General features: G+C 46.3%; 2 protein-coding genes across 2 annotated transcripts; both read left to right on the forward strand.

Annotated features, from left to right (window-relative positions):
- The first annotated feature begins 3,233 nt into the window (after nucleotides 1–3,233).
- Nucleotides 3,234–4,719, forward strand: LOC120664546 (protein MIZU-KUSSEI 1-like). The gene has a single exon (XM_039943810.1). It carries the CDS (start codon nucleotides 3,472–3,474, stop codon nucleotides 4,354–4,356), a length of 885 nt encoding a protein of 294 aa, XP_039799744.1. The 5' UTR covers nucleotides 3,234–3,471; the 3' UTR covers nucleotides 4,357–4,719.
- A 4,185-nt stretch (nucleotides 4,720–8,904) lies between these two features.
- LOC120667373 (probable auxin efflux carrier component 3b) lies at nucleotides 8,905–11,571 on the forward strand. The gene is made up of 6 exons (XM_039947460.1): nucleotides 8,905–10,129; nucleotides 10,243–10,513; nucleotides 10,643–10,728; nucleotides 10,833–10,990; nucleotides 11,083–11,159; nucleotides 11,286–11,571. Exons 1-6 carry the CDS (start codon nucleotides 9,013–9,015, stop codon nucleotides 11,353–11,355), a joined length of 1,779 nt encoding a protein of 592 aa, XP_039803394.1. The 5' UTR covers nucleotides 8,905–9,012; the 3' UTR covers nucleotides 11,356–11,571.
- The last annotated feature ends 10,405 nt before the right edge of the window (nucleotides 11,572–21,976 follow it).

Below are 21,976 nucleotides of genomic sequence, written 5' to 3' on the forward strand. Positions count from 1 at the left end.
GCCATATGCATCCATCAGATCAGATGAGCAACAGAGGTAGCTGCGGCCCTTCCAATTTTTTTTGCATAGTGTCCGTCAAATCGAGTTTTCAAACACATGTATGAAATATTAAATGCAGTTGAAAAAATAACTAATTACATAGTCTAACTGGTTCATACGAGATAAATCTAATGATACTAATTAATTCATAATTAGATATTAATTATTAAGTAACAACAAAATATGCTACAGTATCCAAATTCAAATTTTTTCACCTACTTAATAACCACCACCCCCCCCCCCCCCCCGCAGCGTCGTGGCCTCGTTGCGCGGAGGCCTCAGGCCTCGCCTACTCGCCTGTACTAGCAAGAAGAGGGAGGGCGGCTCGTACGGCGTGTCGCGTCCTCACCTGGACCCGGTCTTCACCACGGGCTGCGCCTGCGCGCTTCCGATCCCTTGCCGCCACCGCGCCACGCATCGTCGCCGTCGGTCCCCGTGGTCAAAGCAGCAGCGCCGGCAGCTTTCGCTTTGTAATCTAGCCGCACCTTTGGGACCCGCCTCGCATGGCGCCGATCCCCAGGCGGGCTCGGAGAGCAAGGAAACAACAACGGCCACCTCTGCTTTCTGCTTTGCGCTCCGCCCTCGTCGTCTTTCTGTCCTGCAATCTGCTGCGGCAGTCAGTGCAGGCGCGCCATCAGTTCGGACTTTGGATCTCACACTCTCGTTCCCGATTTCAAAAGCAAGAAAAGTTGTACACGATTGAAGCGGAAAGGAGCTACAATTACATGTTACTGGCATCTCTTTCAGGATCACGGTGCTGGTGTTCAGCTCATCGACTCTGATAAAGACTAGTATGCTACAAAATCTCTGATATAGATACAATTGTTGGTGAAACAATGAGGACTGTGGAATTGTCCCTTGGCAGGCAGTTTCCTTTGATAAGCTTATCCTCTTTTTTATATTAATAAAAAGAAAAGTTCGCGTAAAGGTGCTTCACTTGTTGCACTATTTCACTTGCTGCTCACAGAGATGCTTCGATTCTTACTTAGTTTCCATCAGTATGGCAATGCTCAGCGATCACTGACTCGTGGCTATTATACTAGTACTGAACCACCCTGGTAGCTTTTTTCTAATCTCTTGCCCATGAAAACTGCTGAGAACCTGGAGCTGGAATCTTCTGACAAACCGATGCACACTTCACTCCAGCCTCATCAGTACATCATCATCCACTCACATAATCACATGTACTCCCTTATTAACAATCCCCTTCATCACTTCATTAATAAATCAATACTCGTAGGCATCAAACCAGGCATGCCCTCTCTCTTGTCACTCTCTACCACAGAGACACACAGGCAGCCTCAATTAGCTAATCAGGCATAAATTTTATCAAGCCTCCCCCCCCGGCCACAATCTCAGTTCCTGTCTACCATTTCCTCATAAAAAACAAGGGCAAGGACTGCAGGGCCCAGCCACAGCACAAGACCGATTCCTCGTTTGTGTTTTGTGCTGTGTGCTAGTGAATGCTAGTCAATTGATCGCTAATTACAGTGTCAAATAAAGTCAGTTTATAAAATTAACTTCAGAACCCCGCGCAAGTGATCCTGAAGAATCTAATGAGACATTTGACCACACGATTAAAGGAGGGTTTTTTTTGCGACTGATTAAAGGAGGGTTACTGTAGTATCACTGTAGCAAATCATCGATTAATTACCAGCATTAGATTCGTCGCGAAAAGTTACATCTATCTCTAAAAAGATTTTACAAATTAACTTCATTTACTACTTCATGCATAGAAGATTTTCTTGTAGAATAGAATAGCATAGCCTGAACCAAATGAGGCCAAGGAACTCCTCGCTGTATGCTCCGTTCTGGTGGAATCTGGTCACCAGCCTCCTCCTCCCCAGTACAAAAGCCCCAGTGGCCACTGCTCGCTGCAGGGACACTGGGACAGAGGACGTCAGAAATGACGGCACATCACTCTTTCATCATACCGCCTATGCCGCAAGCAGTGGCGGAGCTAGACCTGAGAATTAGGGGGTCCAGCCTTGGTAATTGAGGTGCTAAGCTAATAAAAAGTATCAAAAATACTATTCATCTAGTGGAGTTTTTGCATGGCAAGAGGGGGCCATGGCCCACTTTTGTCTACACTTAGCTCCGCCAGTGGCCGCAAGCTACACGGCCCGTTTAGTTACACGGCAGGCTACGGCAAGCTACGCCGCAAGCTACGTCCTGGCGCCGTTTCGACAAGACAGGGCATGGCTATGCCGGACGGAAAATTCCCACGGGCAAAGCAAGAAAATCCAGGAATGAGGTCTCCGTCGCCTGCAACGCCATAAAGTCTGTACAATATGTTATTTTATACTACATCGCTGGGCCCATCTGTCGGGGACCCAACGACTATGTACACTCCTCCCTTGAGATATAAAAGGGAGGAGTACGTAAAGCCAAGCCGAAGCCAGAAGCAACACAAGCTCGGATTCACTCCGAACAATTCCGTTCTCAACCTCTTGATAGCACAAGCAATACAACACACAGTGGACGTAGGGTATTACGCTCCGGCGGCCCGAACCACTCTAAATCTTTGTGTGCTTCCGTGTTCTTACACCTCTAAATCGAGCATTCCTTGACTGCCCCCAAGCTCATTCTATATTTAGAATTAGGCGGGTGCATTTCACCAGCCGGCTGTAGTTTTCCACAGCACGACAGACACGCAGTTAGCCTCAATTATCTAATCAGGCATAAATTTTATCAAGCCTCCCCCCCACTGCCACAATATCAGTTCCTGTCTACCATTTCCTCATAAAAAACAAGGGCTAAGGACTGCAGGGCCCAGGGCCTCAGCCACAGCACAAGACCGATTTCTCGTTTGTTTTTTTGCCGTGCCAGTGAATGCTAGTCACTTTTATCGTTAATTATAGTGCCAAATAAAGTCAGTTTATAAAATTAATTTCAGAACCCCGCACTAGTGACTCTGAAGAATTTAATGAGGCTTTTGGTCGTACGATTAAAGGATGGTTACTGTAGTATCACTGTAGCAAATCATCGATTAATTACCAGCATTTGATTCGTCGCGAAAAAGTTACATCTACCTCTAAAAAAATTTTAGAAATTAACTTCATTTACTACTTCATGCATAGAAGATTTTCTAGTAGAATAAAATAGCATAGCGGGAACCAAAGATGCCAAGGAACTCCTCGCTGTTTGCTCCGTTCTGGTGGAATCTGGCCACCAGCCTCCTCCCCAGTACAAAAGCCCCAGTAGCCCCTGCTAGCTGCAGGGACACTGGGACAGAGGACGCGAGAAACGAGTGGAACCGTGAAGGTGGAGTAGCAGCTCAATGCCTTGAAATAGTACACCCACCTCGCGCACACAGCCCAACACAAAGCACAGCTCTCTAGTCAAGCAAGCAAGCATAGGTCCATCGCATTCCTCTGCTTTGCTTGCTTCAAGAAGCCGAGGTAGCTCAGGTAGAAGAAGACAGCGAGCACCATGAAAACCATCACGGCGAGAAACCCCCATGACTCGCTCTCCTTCTCCCGGCGGCACTTCAAGTGGCCGGTTCTTGGCAAGAGCAAGAGCCATGGCGCCACGTTCGGGGACGAGGAGTACATGAAGAGCTCGGAGGCGGAGGAGGAGGATGAGGCGACCGTGGCCTTCTCCTCCGCCTGTCCGTCCTTCCACTCCGAGGATTTCGTGTCCCCTCCGCTGAAGGCGGCGGCGGGCACCGCGCCGGCGCAGCAGCAGCAGCCGCCGAGGCGGAGGAAGGTCCGGACGGCCGTCTCGCGCCTGCGGTCGGCGCTGGCCAATGCCGTGGCCGGCCGGCACCGGCAGGTCGGCCTCGGCGCGCGGCTCACCGGCACTCTGTACGGCCACCGGCGCGGGCACGTGCACCTCGCGTTCCAGGTCGACCCGCGCGCGTGCCCGGCGCTGCTGCTGGAGCTCGCCGCACCCACGGCGGCGCTGGTGCGCGAGATGGCCTCGGGCCTGGTGCGCATCGCGCTGGAGTGCGAGCGCGCCAAGGGCTCCGCGCTCCCGACCCCGACCGCCGGCCCCAACAGCGGCAACGGGAAGAAGCTGCTGGAGGAGACGGTGTGGCGCGCGTACTGTAACGGCAAGAGCTGCGGGTACGCGGTGCGGCGCGAGTGCGGCGCGGCGGACTGGCGCGTGCTCCGCGCGCTGGAGCCCGTGTCCATGGGCGCCGGCGTCATCCCCGCGGCCAGCTGCGGCGGCGGCGAGGGCGACGTCATGTACATGCGCGCGCGGTTCGAGCGCGTGGTGGGCTCCCGCGACTCGGAGGCGTTCTACATGATGAACCCGGACAACAGCGGCGGCCATGGCGGACCCGAGCTCAGCGTCTACCTCCTCAGAGTCTGATCGATCATGGCACTTCAGCTGTGCGTCGATCACGTCCCCTTTTTTGTGCATGGTATGCTGTGAAATTGGATTAGGCGCCTAGGTGGGTAGCTGGAAACGTAGCTGATGGGGTTGGAAATAGAAATGTTTTTGTGGTTTCTTGTGGTGATCAAATGTGGTGCGGAGTAGGATGAATCCATGCTGTGCTGTTCAGGTTGTGATGGCTCTGAAGCTGAATAGTAGTTAATCAGGTAGAGTTGTAGCAGTACTTGTTCTGCATATGGTGTAATGATAAATAAAATAGCCGTATTAGTTTCCTTGTTCTCATTTGAGAAACTATTTAAACTTTGGTTGTATATGAATTCCCACGATGATTGAGCAGTTCTTTTTTTTTTGTAAAATTTCTGAAAGATAGACTCAAAGCTCTTCATTTCAAGCAGGCATAGAAGTTCTTTCTATTAATTATACGCGTATATTCCTTATTAGCGCTTGACTGCTTGTTGTTTAAGTCGCTGCCTGTATAATCGTACGTGACACAAAAACATGTCAAGTTGGGCAGGACAGTCTGCTATGTTGCTCTCAAAAGACTCAATTTTTTTGCTTTTTTGTGGGCCTGCACCATACCAACATGTAACTACTTTTTTCTCAAATGTATTTCCTTTTCTTTTTTTCATGTTGACGTCCTAATTTCTCTCTCTGAACATTCTATCTATCCAAGCTGAAGCAGCGACCTGCAAGCATTGAGAGCTCCTCGACTCGACAGGCCTAGCTGACACTGATGTGCTGCAATGGCCGTGCTTCGTGTTCTATTTCTGCAGAATCCGACCAGAAGCATCAGGACTCGTTTAGTTGCGCCTGTAAATTTTTTAAAATAGAATCTTTGCACATTTAAAATATTAAACATAAACTAATTATAAAACTAATTACAGAATTTGTCTGTAAACTACGAGACGAATCTAATGAGTCTAATTAATCTATCACTATAGCAAGTGTACTGTAGCAATTAATGTAGTAATTTAGTGGCTAATTATAGTCTAATTAGACTTATTAGATTCGTCTCGCAATTTACAAGCAAAATATGTAATTTATTTTTTATTTCATCTAGATTTAATATTTCATGCATGTAAGATTCTCTTTTGATGTGATAGATTTGGAATTTTAAATTTTACAACTAAACAAGGAGGTTCAGTAGTTCAGACACCGAGTCTCCTCTGCCGTGGTATCATAGAACGCCCATCCATCACACCCAGCAGAAGAGTACAGATGCAGGTTGGTCTTATTCCGACTTCGGCTTTCTCTATTAACGTAGAGCGAGATAATGTTGTGTGCAGCTATTTTAATACTAAAATAAGTTAGAAGCCGAATAAAATCATTTTTTTTGACTTCACTGGCTTTGGATTCATTAGTTAAGCCGTTTGAGGAGGAGCTCTTCCAAACTGCCCCTAATCCAAACATAAACATGAGAGGAGGAAGAGGAACTGAGGAAGGAAACCTGGAGGCCTGACGAGCAGGGACAGAAGCACCGAGCACAGACTACAGTGAACAACTGAACGTATATCGTGAATACAGTGCAATACAGACTGTTATTACGCGTGCTTTACGGCAGAGTATGTGTCTTTTTTTTCTTTTTCTCGTGAAAAAAGTGGTGGTAGGGTATGTGGTAGAGTGATGAAATGGGGGCAAATGGGGTCATGGGGAACAAGGACATGAAGAGTGGACAGACTGACCTTTTGGTGGGGGCGAGCGGTGTAGTAGGCATGCATGCCTAGTCCTAGTCGCATCCCGTTTGCCATCCCGAGGCAGGCAGGGTGCAGATTGCAGTGGCATGCCGGAGTAGAGTACCAGCAAGCAAGCTGCAACCTGCAAGCAACGCTAGTGCGAGTCCACTACCCATACTGTAGCACCTCAGCACAGCACCAGGGATTCTAGCATCCGCGGCCCAGCAGAAATCATCAACGCAGAGGATAGGAAGGGGTGTTTAGACGGTGAAAATTTTTGGTTCAAAGGTCACATCGATTGTTTGATTAGATGTCGGGAGGATTTTTCAAGCATTAATTAAAAAACTAATTTCAGAATTTGATTGGAAACTGCGAGACGAATCTTTTGAGGACTTTGACCGTATCATTAGCACATGTGGGTTACTGTAGCACTTATGGCTAATCACACACTAATTAGGCTCAAAAGATTCGTCTCATCGTGCCCATCCAAACTGTGCAATTAGTTTTATTGTTTAATTATATTTAATATTTTATGCATGTGTTCAGAGGGGAGACAAAAAAATTTATGCAAAAAATTTTGGGAACTAAACGGCCCCAGGTGAGCAGCTTTTCTTTCCTCAGCAATGGCGATGGCCTTGCCGTCTCCAGACCAGGCCCCCCAGCTCTGAAATTTTCTGAACGCCAACAGAAAGTACAGAGTGCCCCTGGCTGCTGGTGTCCTGGCCCCCATCATTCTGCTATCATTATCGCTAGATGCTTCTAGATGATGATGATTACCGTGGATGGTGGCACCTGCTTTTGCAGCCTCCTCGTCTTGCTAGTTGCTCTGGAGCACGGGCCTCGATAAAGAGCAGGGAGAGAGGCTGTGAGGTCTCTCTCCTGTCTTGGCTGCTTTCGTGCCTTCTACCTTGCGAGATCGACCCTTTGGTACGGAAATTCAGAGTAGCCGGCATGTGATTTGATGCGATGTGATCTCTCGCTTTGGTCGATCCGAGGAGCATGGAGCGTAGCAGACTGTACACACAGCACAGTGCCGTGCGGCTAGCAGCTGGCCCTGGCCGTCTTTGCCGAATTTTTTTTACTTTTTTACAACACTAATTAGAAGTATTAAATATAGATTAATTTTAAAACTAATTACACGAATGAATGAAAAATCGCTAGACGAATCTATTATGCCTAATTATTTTATCATTAGATAGTGTTTACTGTATCACGACATTGGTAATCATTGCATAATTAGATTTATTAGATTCAAGACGCGATTTCATTCGGAGATTATGAAATGATTTTTGTCAATTATTTATATTTAATATTTATAATTAGTCGTTAAACGTTTGAAGTTACTATAACACATGAAAAATTTTGGAAACTAAACGGATCTAAAGACTTTGCATTCGCGATCTTATCGGGGACTCTCCGCGATCCAACGAGCAAGGTCATCTCCGATAACCTGGGATGGCCGCCGGTTCGACGCCTGCCGCCTGGCCCCTCTGCCGCGGCGAGCCTGGCTCGTGAGAGACAGCAAGCGCCATGGCCCGGTATGTGACATGAGGCTCGCGTTTTTTTCATTTTTATATTTTAAAAAAACAAAATTTCAAAAATATATGTCGAATAGGGAAATTTTCAAAAATGGGTGCCTGTCGCCCCCTTAATGGGCGACAGGGTGCCTGTCGCCCCCTTAATGGGCGACAGGGTGCCTGTCGCCCATCCAGTGGGCGACAGGACCTAAATGTAAAATCACCCATCCAGTGGGCAACAGGACCTAAATGTAAAAAAATTACATTTAGGTCCTGGCGCCCAGGGTGCATTAAACAGTGAACTTGTAAAATCGATATAAAATCGTAGAAAAATAAAAAAAATACAAACTCAACTGTTCTGGATTCTATGAAACAAGATCTACAACTTTTGTTACATAAAGTTTTTCATTTGATCAATGTATCTTGCTCTATTTTAAATACCAGTTTAATGCACTTTTATTTAAATCTCAAGATCCATCCTTTGGATGCATGTCATCTTTGGCCAGAGTGTTGCATATGGTGAGAATAGGCTTTTACAAAATTGGTAGGTCCAGAAAACATTTCTAGAATAAGTTTTTAAATTAGATCTTGCAATATGTCTAGTTTAAATGGGTTATTTATCCATGCTGCTATACTGAGTATTAGAAGCCATAACTTTTACAGTACCATAATTTTATTTCCTAAGAGTTATAAAAAAAGAAGTTTAGTAAATTTTAGATAAGCATAACTAGATCAAATGAATTATTTTAGATTTTTTTAGGTACAAGAACTATTTTTCTTGATTTGGATACATTGATCAAATGAAAAACTTTATGTAACAAAAGTTGTAGATATTATTTCATAGAATCCAGAACAGTTGAGTTTTTATTTTTTTGATTTTTCTACGATTTTATATCGATTTTACAAGTTTACTGTTTAATGCGCCGGCGCCAGGACCTAAATATAAATTTTTTTTACATTTAGGTCCTGTCGCCCACTGGATGGGTGACAGGGACCCTGTTGTCGCCCATTGGGGGGCGACATGCACCCATTTTTGAAAATTTCCCTATTCGACATATATTTTTGAAATTTTGTTTTTTAAAAAAATATAAAAATGAAAAAAAGGCCTGAGGCTCGGCCCGGAACGGGACGAACTCACGCGCTTGCTTGCTGTGCGGGTTGGGATAGCCAGCCCATCAGAAAATCCGTGGGCTGCTTTCTTCTGGGCTGCCGGTAGTGTACACTCACTTTGACTCGTTCCTGCCTGGCTGCCTCTCTGCTGCATGCAAACCGACTCGTTCCCACAGAACTACCTCCACGGCTCCACATTGCACGCGAACTGATTGTTCCTACACTCTCGACCAACCACATTCAATCAACAAACTTCCCCCGGCGCGACCCAGGAGGGATCGGCAGATCGAGAGGGGGTTGCTGGCGATCTCGACCGCCGCCGGCAGGGCGCCATGATCTCGTGGCACGACCTTTACACGGTGATGTGCGCGGTGGTGCCGCTGTACGTGGCCATGATCCTGGCCTACGGCTCCGTGCGGTGGTGGGGCGTCCTCTCGCCGGAACAGTGCTCGGGCATCAACCGCTTCGTCTCCGTCTTCGCCGTGCCACTCCTCTCCTTCCACTGCATCGCCGCCAGCAACCCCTACGTCATGAACCTCCGCTTCGTCGCCGCCGACACGCTGCAGAAGGTCCTCGTCCTCGCCGCGCTCGCCGCCTGGTCCTGCCTCCCCGCGCGCGGCGGCGGCAGCGGCGGCAGGACCCGGGCGCCGGCGATCGACTGGTCCATCACGCTCTTCTCCCTCTCCACGCTCCCCAACACGCTCATCATGGGCCTGCCGCTCCTCGTCGCCATGTACGGCCGCTACTCCGGGGACCTGCTCGTGCAGGTCGTCGTGCTCCAGTGCATCGTGTGGTACACGCTCCTGCTCGTGCTCTTCGAGTTCCGCGCCGCGCGGGTGCTCATCGCCGGCCAGTGCCCGGACACCGCGGCGTCCATCGCCGACGTGCGCGTCGACCCCGACGTCGTGTCGCTCGCGGGAAGCCAGGCGGAGGCGCAGGCCGAGGTCTCGCCGGACGGCAAGACGCGCCTCGTCGTGCGCCGCTCGACGTCACGGCGGTCCCTGGCGGTCGCCGGGACGCCGCGGCCGTCCAACCTGACGGGCGTGGAGATATACTCGGTGAGCTCGTCGCGGAACGCCACCCCCAGGGGATCCTGCAGCTTCGCGCACGCCGACGTCTACGCCGCCGGCTTCGCGCCGCCGCCGCACAGCGCGTCGATGCGCGTGTCGAGCTTCGGCGCGGCGGATCTCTTCTCGCTGCACTCGTCGAGGCAGCACACGCCGCGGGCGTCCAACTTCGACGAGCACGCGGTCCGGGCCAGATCGGCCGCCGCGGTGGCGCCCAGCTGCTACGACCCCAAGGACATGCCCACGTTCGAGTGGAGCTCCGGTGCTTCCGCCGCGTCGGAGGTAAACGGCTTGCCAGTGTTCCGCGGCGGCGACCACCGCGCCATGGATGTGCGCCGACTAGTCCCCTCCGAGGCGCCGCCCGTTGGCTTGTCGACGAGAGGTCAGCCTCGACATCCAAACTCCTTTCCATGATTCCGTCACACAAGAACTGTCCAAGCCAATGCAGAACATGCACTCACCGATGCAAGTGCATGCGCCCGGATTTGGTTTCAGCGATGCGGCCCGAGGTGCGTGTCGGCAGCTTCAAGGCGGAGGCCGTGCAGGACGCGCTGGCGAAGCTGGAGTCCGGCTCGACGGAGCAGCGGCAGAACGTGAAGGATGCCGGCGGGGAGAACGGCGGCGGCGCCGGCGCGGGAGGGCAGCAAAAGGCACCGGCCGGCGTGATGATGCGGCTCATCGTCACAATGGTGTGGCGGCGGCTGATCCGCAACCCCAACACGTACGCCAGCGTCGTCGGCCTCACTTGGTCTCTCATCTCGTTCAGGTAAATCGACTTCAATCCACAATCCTAGTGTTGCTCTATGCTGCTACTGCATTTGAGTGTGCTGTATCAGACAGAATTTTCCATGATTCCTATGGCATTGTCATATATTAGTTGGAATGGTTTCTGCAGATTCCACATCGCGATGCCAATCATAGTGAAGAATTCCATCTCCATACTCTCCGATGCAGGGCTAGGGATGGCCATGTTCAGCTTAGGTCTGTTCACCTCCAGAATCATTTCAAAAATAAAGTTTTTTTTTCTTTTTGGGTTTGGTCTAGTTCAGCCCGGGCTATCCCTGCAACAATTCTTTTGCTTCCAGGACTCTTCATGGCCATGCAACCGAAGATCATCGCCTGCGGAAACTCGGTCGCGGCCATCACCATGGCCATCCGCTTCCTCTTCGGCCCCGCGGTCATGGCCGTCACCTCTGCCGCTGTCGGCCTCCGAGGCACGCTCCTCTGCATCGCCATTGTTCAGGTAGCCGCTAGTCGAGGATACATTTTTTGGCACACACATTGATCCATTCCAGCCAAAATGCTGCTGCTGATTCTGTGCGTATATCTTGGCAGGCCGCTCTGCCGCAAGGAATTGTGCCTTTTGTGTTCGCCAAGGAGTACGATCTGCACGCCGCCATTCTCTGCACCGGGTAAGCCAATGCAAACAGATCATCTTCATTCTGTTGGTTGCCAGCAGCTAGGGTCGTTGTTACTGAATTCTGAAAGAGTGGGTGTGTGCCTAACTTTTTTTTGCCAAATGTTTACATCCTTTTCAGGGTGATATTTGGCATGCTAATCGGTCTTCCCATCGCCTTGGTCTACTACATCATCCTCGGATTACTATGACTGGTGGCCAAGAACGACTGCGGCAAAGCTCATTCCTAGCACATGCAGATCATTAGAGAGACGATGCAAAACCACGACGGACAACAGTGCATGTCCAGGAAGTTGTAGGCATGAGGCATGCATGCCTGCAGCTGCTGACTCGGCGTTCATCGATCATTTGATCTTAGCAGATCATACCGAGACCGAGAGACCGCCCATGGAACCTCATGGGCCAAGATAAATGAGTTCACTAGCTACAAGAACGACAATTGCTGGCTGGAGGACAAAAGGAATAACACTCATTACAAAAGGAATAACACTCATTGCAAAAAGGAATAACACTCATTTTTTATAGTATTTATCAATACCTAACGTCCTGACCATTGTGTTTGTGCACGTAATTTTGTGTTGTTTGCGCGCACACGCACACGTTGTGTGTGTACCCCATAGACTATTCCATGTTTCCCATGGAACGAAGGAAATTGGGATAGGCCAAACGAAAAGCGGGAGGAGAGTTTGCTACATGAGAAGTTATGATCCTTAAGAGTTTGTGATGGAGGGAGCCATAGATAGCAGCCTTTTTTTTCCCCCAAGGAGCCAAATGGGTTGTGTGGATACAAGCGAACAATCATATTAGACGACTCGGGTGATCATGTGATGATATGTATTCAGCTCATCAATACCTTCTGTTTTGTTGGATGGTGCTTATCTTTAGCAATCTAGTTAAAGATAACAAGTTTTTTTAATCACACTATATTAGCTATGACATGATTGAACTTAATGACAAAGGTGAAGCATATAGAGGGTCATGCTTATGTAATAAGCACACAATTGAACATATAAGTTTGAGAGACGATAGAGACTTATGATGGAGAAGAACCTCCACTATCGGAAACAAACGTTTGCTGAGTGCAGTGACCATGATACTCGGCAAACATCGAGGCTTTGCCGAGTGCTCTGACTAGGACACTCGGCAAAGGTTGAGGATTTGCTGAGTATATTGCAAAGGCACTCGGCAAATGGGAAACTTTTGCTGAGTGTCTTGTCGTTACGACACTCGGCGGCAAACTCCCCGTCACCGGCAAAGTGTTTGCCGAGTGCCCGATAGAAAACACTCGGTTGCCGAGTGTCTGGTGCACTCGGCAAATAATAGGAATCCGGTAGTGGAATTTGGTCTACTATGTTATCACTCTCGCTCGAACTACAGGTGCACGTCATACTTGTAGGCATGAGCTGGGCGTGCAGCTGCCAACTCGGGATTCACAAGATCATATCACGCAGCGACTGATATAAGAGATGACACATGTATAGAGTCTCGCGAACATGATCGATAGTTCAGTAGAAGAACTTGTGGCCATTTAAGAATTGCTAATTGCCAGACCAACTATTGAATAGTATCATCAAACAATATATAGCGGCTGAATTGAAATTTAAAGGTGTTGGGTGTTATATTGTGATCCAAATTCTGATGGGAGATTGTTGGAATTTGGGCTTGGCCCAATAAGGCCCATGTGGTGCAAATTTTTAATCCCACATTGCTAGTAGAAGTTGAGGAGACCACGTGACTCTCCTATATATCTAACCCATAGGCTTCACCGGAGAATATCAATCCTATTATTCCTCTTGTAAGCCGCCGCTAGGCGTTGTACACAAACACCCGATATAGTGAAGTTCTTGCTGGCTGGCGCCCGTGGTTTTACCCTTCGCATTGGAGGGGTTTTCCACGTTAAATCCTTGTGTCTTTCTACGGTTTGATCTTTCTATTTTTCATCGTTTTGTTCGCCGTCGCTTCTAACAAGTGGTACCAGAGCCGTGGTTTCAAGTTAGGGTTCCGTGATGACGTCGATGAAGTATGATCTACCGATGTTGGACTACAAGACAAGGTTCTCGCTGTGGCAAGTCAAGATGAGAGCTATTCTGGCGCAAACCAATGATCTTGATGAGGCGCTGGAAAAATTCGGGAAGAAAAAGAAGGATGAGTGGACCGATGAGGAGAAGCGCAAGGACCGTAAGGCTCTTTCTCTTATTCAGCTTCATCTATCTAATGATATTCTACAAGAAGTGCTGCAGAAAAAGACTGCTGCAGAATTGTGGCTAAAACTGAAATCGATCTGCATGTCGAAGGATCTTACCAGTAAATTGCATATGAAGTTGAAGCTGTACACGCTTAAGATGCAGGAGGGTGATTCGGTGATGGGTCACCTATCTGCCTTCAAGGAGATCGTTGCTGACCTAGGGTCGATGGAGGTTAAGTATGAAGATGAGGACTTAGGTCTTCTTTTATTATGCTCTTTGCCAAGTTCTTATGCAAGTTTCCGTGACACCATACTATTAAGCCGTGATGAACTAACCCTTGCGGAAGTTTGTGAGGCACTCCAGTCTAAGGAGAAGATGAAAGGCATGGTGCAGACAGATGGCTCGTCCTCTAGGGGCGACGCTTTGCATGTCAGAGGCAGATCAGAGCAAAGATCCTCAAGTGATAACAACGATCGTGGCAAGAGCAATGACGGTAGAGGCCGCTCCCAGTCCAAAGGTCCCAAGAAGAAATTCTGTAAGTATTGCAAGAAGAAATCTCATATGATTGAGGATTGCTGGAAATTGCAGAATAAGGAGAAGAAGAAAAATAAATCTGATGGTAAGGCTAGTGTTGCTTCTGCTGGTGAAAACTCTGAGTCAGATTGTTTGGTTGTCTTTGCTGGTTGTGTTGCTGGTCATGATGAGTGGATTCTTGATTCTGCATGTTCTTTTCATATCTGCACTAATAGAGATTGGTTCAGTTCCTATGAGTCTTTACAGAACGGTGATTTTGTGCGCATGGGAGATGATAACCCGTGTGAGATTATTGGCATTGGCTCTGTTCAGATCAAGACCCATGATGGCATGATTCGCATACTGAAGAGTGTAAGGCACATACCAGGGATGAAAAGAAATCTGATCTCGTTGAGCACACTTGATAAAGAAGGACTCAAATACACCAGTTCAGGTGGAGTTGTGAAGGTATCTAAAGGTTCTCTTGTATGTTTGCTGGGTGATCTCAATCCTTCAAATTTATATGTTCTCAGAGGTTGTACTTTGCATGGTTCTGTTTCTGCTGCTAATGTTGCTAATGCTGAACCTAGTAAGACTGACTTTTGGCATATGCGTCTTGGACACATGAGTGAACTCGGTATGGCAGAATTGATGAAGCGAAACCTGCTGGATGGCTGCATTCTGAGTGGCAAGAAGTTCTGTGAGCATTGTGTATTTGGTAAGTATAAGAGGATCAAATTCAATACCTCTGTTCATACCACAAAAGGTACACTTGATTATGTTCATGCTGATTTGTGGGATCCTTCACGTAAGCCTTCATATGGTGGTGCTCGTTATATGCTTACCATTATTGATGATTACTCTAGAAGAGTCTGGCCTTATTTTCTGAAAAGCAAAGATGATACTTTTGCTGCTTTTATAGAATGGAAAGTTATGATAGAAAGGCAAACTGAGAAGAAGGTCAAGGTGCTTCGAACTGATAATGGTGGAGAATTCTGTTAGGATGCTTTTGATGATTATTGCAGAAAAGAAGGCATTGTTAGGCATCACACCATACCATACACTCCTCAGTAGAATGGTGTGGCCGAGCGTATGAATAGGACTATCATCTCGAAGGCTCGTTGCATGCTGTCCAATGCCCATATGAACAAGCGTTTTTGGGCTGAGGCTGCTAATACAGCATGTTATTTGATCAACAGATCGCCTTCTATTCCACTCAACAAGAAGACTCCTATTGAGGTATGGTCTGATACACCTGCAGATTATTCACACTTGAGAGTTTTTGGCTGCACTGCTTATGCTCATGTTGATAATGGAAAATTAGAGCCTAGAGCTATTAAATGTCTGTTTCTTGGTTATGGTTCGGGAGTCAAAGGGTATAAATTGTGGAATCCTGAAACTAGAAAGACTTTCATGAGCAGAAGTGTTGTTTTCAATGAATCTGTGATGTTTACTGACAGTTCATCCACAGATGATGCTTTAGTTGAGAAATTGCAGTCACAAGTTAGTGTGCAGGTGGAGCTTATGGATGACCAAGAAAATGAAGTTGTTGGTAATGATGTTTCAGATAGTGTTCCTGATACTGTTCAGCACTCACCTCCAGTTTCACAGTCTGATTTGCAGCATGAGGAGGATGTAGATTTACCTATTGCTCTTCGCAGATCAAAGAGGAGTTGTGGACCTCCAAACCGTTTAATTGAGGAGTGTAATCTGACTTATTATGTTTTGAGTTGTGCTGAATAGGTGGAGGATGCTAGTGAGCCAGCAACATATTTTGAAGCCATTGATTCTATTGATAAGGAGAAGTGGATCTCAGCCATGTAGGAGGAGATGCAGTCTCTTGAGAAGAATGGCACATGGGAGATTGTAAGCTTGCCTGAGAAAAAGAAGACTGTTCGTTGCAAATGGGTCTTCAAGAGAAAGGAGGGTTTGTCTTCTAGTGAGCCTCCAAGATTTAAGGCAAGGTTAGTTGCAAAGGGTTTCAGTCAGATTCCTGGTGTTGACTATAATGATGTGTTCTCTCCAATTGTGAAGCATAGCTCAATTCGGACTTTCTTTAGTATTGTTGCTATGCATGATCTTGAGCTTGAGCAGTTAGATGTGAAGACTGCATTTTTGCATGGAGAGCTTGAGGAGAAAATTTACATGGATCAGCCAGAAGGATTCATAGTGCCAAGCAAAAAGAATTATGTGTGCAAATTAAAGAAGTCCTTGTATGGTTTGAAACAGTCTCCTCGTCAGTGTTATACGAGGTTTGATTCATTTATGTTGTTACATGGTTTTAAAAGATCTGAATATGATAGCTGTGTTTACATTAAGATTGTTGAGGAATCACCTATACACTTGCTGTTATATGTTGATGACATGCTTATTGCTGCCAAGGGCAGAAAAGAAATCACTACAGTACAGAAATTGTTGAGTAGTGAATTTGATATGAAGGATCTTGGTGTTGCTAAGAAAATTCTAGGTATGGAGATTACTAGAGACAGAAAATCTGGTTTATTATTTCTTAGTCAGCATAATTACATTAACAAGGTTTTCAGTGTTTCAATATGCATGATTCAAAGCCAGTTAGTACTCCTATTGCACCTCACTTTAAATTGTCAGCTGCTCAGTGCCCTAGTTCTGAGGAGGATGTTGAATACATGTCAAAAGTCCCATATTCTAGTGCTGTTGGTTCTTTGATGTATGCCATGGTTTGCTCTCGCCCAGATTTATCATATGCTATGAGTTTGGTTAGCAGATACATGTCTAATCCTGGTAAAGAACACTGGAAGGCAGTTCAGTGGATTTTCAGGTACCTCAGAGGAACAACAGATTCTTGTTTGAAGTTTGGGAGAACTGATCAGGGACTCATTGGTTATGTGGATTCATATTATGCTGCTGATTTGGATAGGCGCAGATCACTCACAGGTTATGTGTTCACTGTTAGTAGTTGTGCTGTGAGTTGGAAGGCTACTTTGCAGCCTGTTGTTGCTATGTCTACCACAGAAGCAGAATATATGGCTATTGCTGAAGCATGCAAGGAGTCAGTTTGGCTGAAAGGTTTGTTTGCTGAGCTGTGTGGAGTTGATTCTTGAATTGATCTATTCTGTGACAATCAAAGTGCTATTTACCTCACTAAAGATCAGATGTTTCATGAAAGGACAAAGCATATTGATGTCAAGTACCATTATGTTCGTGATGTTATTTCACAAGGTAAATTGAAGGTATGCAAGATCAGTACTCATGATAATCCAGCTGATATGATGACTAAACCAGTTCATGTAGCTAAGTTTGAGCTTTGCTCAAGCTTAGTTGGTTTGACAGTTTAGCCCAAGAGGCTATTTGGCGCCAGAAGTTTTGTTCTTTGTTGTGTTCAGGTGATAATTTTGATATGCTACAAGAAGGAATTTGTCTCAAGGTGTAGTATGTTATATTGTGATCCAAATTCTGATGGGAGATTGTTGGAATTTGGGTTTGGCCCATTAAGGCCCATGTGGTACAAATTTTTAATCCCACATTGCTAATAGAAGTTGAGGAGACCACGTGACTCTCTTATATATCTAACACATAGGCTTCACCGGAGAATATCAATCCTATTATTCCTCTTATAAGCCGCCACTAGGCGTTGTACACAAACACCCGATATAGTGAAGTTCTTGCTGGCTGGCGCCCGTGGTTTTTACCCTTCGCATTGGAGAGATTTTCCACGTTAAATCCTCGTGTCTTTCTACGGTTTGATCTTTCTATTTTTCATCGTTTTGTTCGCCGTCGCTTGTAACATTGGGAACTGGAGCTTGTCCACATGTGTGCTATACTGCTATCTGTATTCATTTGATCTGAAGCGTGCAATTCATACCTGAAAGCTTCTTAACAAAAATGCATTCCTTTTGTCTAAAAATAATTGCGCATGTATCCCCAATTTTTCTGTAGACTAGATTATAGCATGATTTGAAACCACATTTCGACACATTTTGTTCTAGTTTGAGAATTTGGAACAGATGGGGGAAGCTAGCATATAGTATATACATATAATTTGTGATGTATGTGTACTTTTCCAACTCATGATTGCAAGAACCAAATCTCATGTCGTGGGAAACGGCCAATCAGTTGAGAGTTTAATTTGAAATTTAGTTTGGACTAGTCATGGGAAATGAAGCTTAAACACGAGTTCCTTGTATTTTCTTTTGATCTGATCGTTGCATATATACCCCAAGGCCCAAATTGTTTGCCATCATCTGTATTCGCAACAGAGCATGATATGTAGTAACCACTCAACTGAACCCATGGAATTTTATTATTTCCAGTTTGAGGGATAGAGGATGGTGGTGGATAATAATGTATAGTCCATGACACATGCATAAACTAAGCTGACATCACTGTTGGTGTTGATCAATACATGATCGATAGTAGTAATGAATCATAGACACATACATAAGTTCAAATGAAGGAATTGAAGAAACAAACAATGATCTAGTGAAACTCCCATAAATGCGGCTGATCGAATGGTTGACCAGCCACGACCTCAAATGATACCGTCCCAATCCCTGTTGAGCATACACTCCACACATCAGATGCTGGAACGACCGTCGGAACGCGGCACTGGTGGAGCGCTAGAAGAGGGTAAAGGTAAAGCAGCAGCAGCCGCACTGCCTTGCTGTGTGTTGAGGGCTGCCATGTCCGTCACGTTGCCCTCGAAGCCGGCTGGGTACAGTCCTGCAAGTGTGTTAAGCGCCGCCGGGAGAGGGGCCACCATGACTGATGGAGTGATGGTGATGGTTGTGGTGGTGGCGGCGCCTGTGTTGTTGCTTCCTTAAGCTTCGCCTTTAGCTCCTTGTTGCGCTTCTTGAGCTTGTCTATCTTTCGCTGGAGGCGGTTCTTTTGCTTGGTCAGTTCTTCAACTTTCTGCTTATGCTGCATAAGGTCCTCCTCAGCCTGCTGCTTCCTCAACCTACAGTCACATACAAGATATGTAGGATTTTCTTAGATGAAACATGATATATATGATGCAATAGTGGTCAACCGGCGAACACTGTATAACCCATAAGCTAGAGACGTGTGTGTGTGTGTGTGTGTGTGTGTGTGTGTGTGTGTGTGTGTGTGTGTGTGTGTCACTCTTCTGTTGTATAATGGAGTTACCTGGATCTGCGGTTCAAAAACCAGACATCCACTTGCTTCAGCGTTATCTTAAGCCTCTCAGCCAAGGCCTCTTTCGTCCTCTGAAAAGTGTTCCGTTCATTTCATAGATTATTAGAGCTAATAACTTGGTCCATTCGTTTCACATTGAACAGTACTGCTATATAGTGCCCACTTCAGAACAGCATGCTAGAAATATTGCACGCCGCTCCTCACCAGCACGCCGCCCTCCTCTTGTCCGGCATGCTGTGGGTCATTGGTGGTGTCCACGAGGGCCAGCTCCGTCGCGTGCTCGTTGCTAGACCCGTCGTTACCACCACCTGTGTAGTGCACACACAAAGAGAAACGATCGATCATTTTGTGCTACTGTAATCATTAATCAATCCATCACCACTGCATTGATCGATCCTAAGACAAAGGAGATTGAATAACAAACTACAGGGCTCGTGCATCTTTTTTTTTTCGAGCAACAGGGCGTGTGCATCTATGATTTCTTTGCAAGCTTACTGGACCCAAAGGAGTTGAGATCGATTCCTGCTGGGGTAGCAATGGTGAGCTCTAAGCCCGAACCGAGCTCGTCGATGCACTTTTATAGGGGTGGACCTGCAAAAACATTTGTAGCAATGGCTCAATTTTTTATAGGGGCGGGCCTAAATTTAACCTATTATTACAAATAGGCATCGGTACTGTAGCAACTCACCCGCCCATAGAAACACAATTTGTAGGGGCAGCTCACCCCCCGGCCGCCCCTAAAAATGGCGTCCATTTTAGGGGCGCGGGGGGAGGGGGGGTTGAGCTGCCCTTACAAATTGTGTTTCTAGGGGGCGGCTCACCCCCCGGCCGCCTCTACAAATGAAGTTTTAGGGACGGTTCATACCCCGACCCTCCCCTACAAATATATGTAAGGTTTTTTGTTTATTTTTTGGCTCAAATGGAGCTCTCTTTGCCTCTCGCTTGATTTAGATCTCGATGGTGTGGATTAGCCATATCTTGCTAGCCCGTACGGTACCCAATCATCCAGCAAACCCGATAGGACTTCATGAAAACTCATAAACAAATGATACTAACATAAGTTCACAGCTACACAAATAGTGTGCAATACATAGTCACAACTCACAAACTACACTTAGAGATAGAAGATTTAACAAAAGTTCAATTGCATGCCTACATTACATCATCTAATGAATATTATTCCGAAGCAAGAGGTAGTCAACATATTTAACATCGCCAATCTTGTACCCCAGGGCATCGTCAATGAAAATTAATGCACGAATAAGTGCGCTGTCTTTTGCTTCACTTCTACGAGGAAGTGTTTTGCCGTAGATGGTGAACGTTGGTTCTGCGGTAGGATCTGGCATGGTTCGAAATTGAAAAAAAACCCTAGTAGAGACCTTTCCTTGTATGTACTGGTCCCTCCTCAGTCGAATAATAACCCAACTGCTCCACGGCTTGACATAAAATTTCTTCTAAACTCATCGGCGGAAAGGTGTTATCAAATATATCCTGCAATGGAGATGGAATACAAATATTACAAAATGCTTTGTTTAACAAAATTTACATACTATGTCATGTAGATTTTCTCGTGAAAGGCTCTCACAGAGACTAACAATATCATGTTGATTCCGTCGAAGTGCTTGGATTTTGAACCATGACAAATATGGAATCAGATAACCATAGCTCTCAAGTTTCAAAAGGCATGCTTTTACGACAGTTCTTTCGTAAGTCATCTGAACTGGTGATTCTTTCCCACTAGCCATTATTGGCATCATGGTACCTAGATCTTGTCTTAATGGTACCTCGAAAGAGATTGTCATTTTCTTGAATTGTAGGCGTTCTGTGGTTTCCACCTAAAGAGGTGTACCACCTAGGCATTGTAGTACCTCAGTAAGCCATTTAAAATAATCGATCCGCTACATTAGAAGTAACATAACATTAATAAGTATCAACAATTCTTATTAATTAGGCCAAAAAAGGATCCTAGACAAAAGATGGGTCTTACTATGATTGGAGCTATAATGTTCTGTTGAGAATATTGCCTCGGTCTAGCCCTGTTGACTCTGCTGAAAGTGATGCCAGGAGGGCGAGCCAGGGGCAAAGGGTAATCCTGATGCGGCACACCACCATCAAAGCCACCACTTGCCATATACCTTCATAGAAAAATTATGCATATTGTTGGTACTTTGTAACATCACGAATAAAATCGTCAAGCGCACGGATACCGCTGTAGCTTTTACCAGGAGTATTCCAGGGTACCATATCCACTAAGGAATATGAGTACACTATCTACGGGTTCAGGCTCATCCAAGAACACACACTTGTGTAGGAAGGATAGGACAGGAAGGACTTCCTAAGATCTAGAATCTATGTTCAGAAGAAGAGATAACTTCGCCTTGTGCTTCGAGCTACTGGTCTGCCCTGGCTTAAACAAGCCAGTTGTTCTGACAATAATGCTCTATCCTATAACTGAATGTGGAGGGTTACTAGGGCTCGAACAGGGCTGTCACCACCTGCCGGTTACCTAACAATCCGTGGGAATATAGAACAACCGAGTGGTAAAGTCTAGCCTAGACACCCCGTCTACGCTATTCCGTACTAATCCTAACCCTGGCCAAGATTACCCTTTTCTATCCGGAGTCTTAAGCTAGGATCAAATGCTACTCTAAGCATACACTCAATTCAATAAAAGGCAGAAGAAATAACTTGTGACTAAACCCAAATTCTAAATAAGAAAGTCTCGAACACTTACAACCGAATAAGCATCTGTCAAGGTACAAGTGGAGAAGAGTGCCAACAAACCCGGCACTCCCCCCGACTCCCCCTCACTCTCCTCCTAATCTCCTACACTCCTAGGCTGCCTAGAGCATCTAGGATGAAGACCTTCAAGCTCCAAGAGAAGAGGTATGTGTTGGGTGTGGTGTTGTGTGTTGTTTCATTTCTCCACCCTCTCCCTTATATTTATAGGAGGGAGCCACGGCCGAGGAGAGCTCCATCTGCA

This window comes from Panicum virgatum, chromosome 3N, assembly GCF_016808335.1.
Source record: "Panicum virgatum strain AP13 chromosome 3N, P.virgatum_v5, whole genome shotgun sequence".
Classification (NCBI taxonomy): Eukaryota; Viridiplantae; Streptophyta; class Magnoliopsida; order Poales; family Poaceae; genus Panicum; species Panicum virgatum.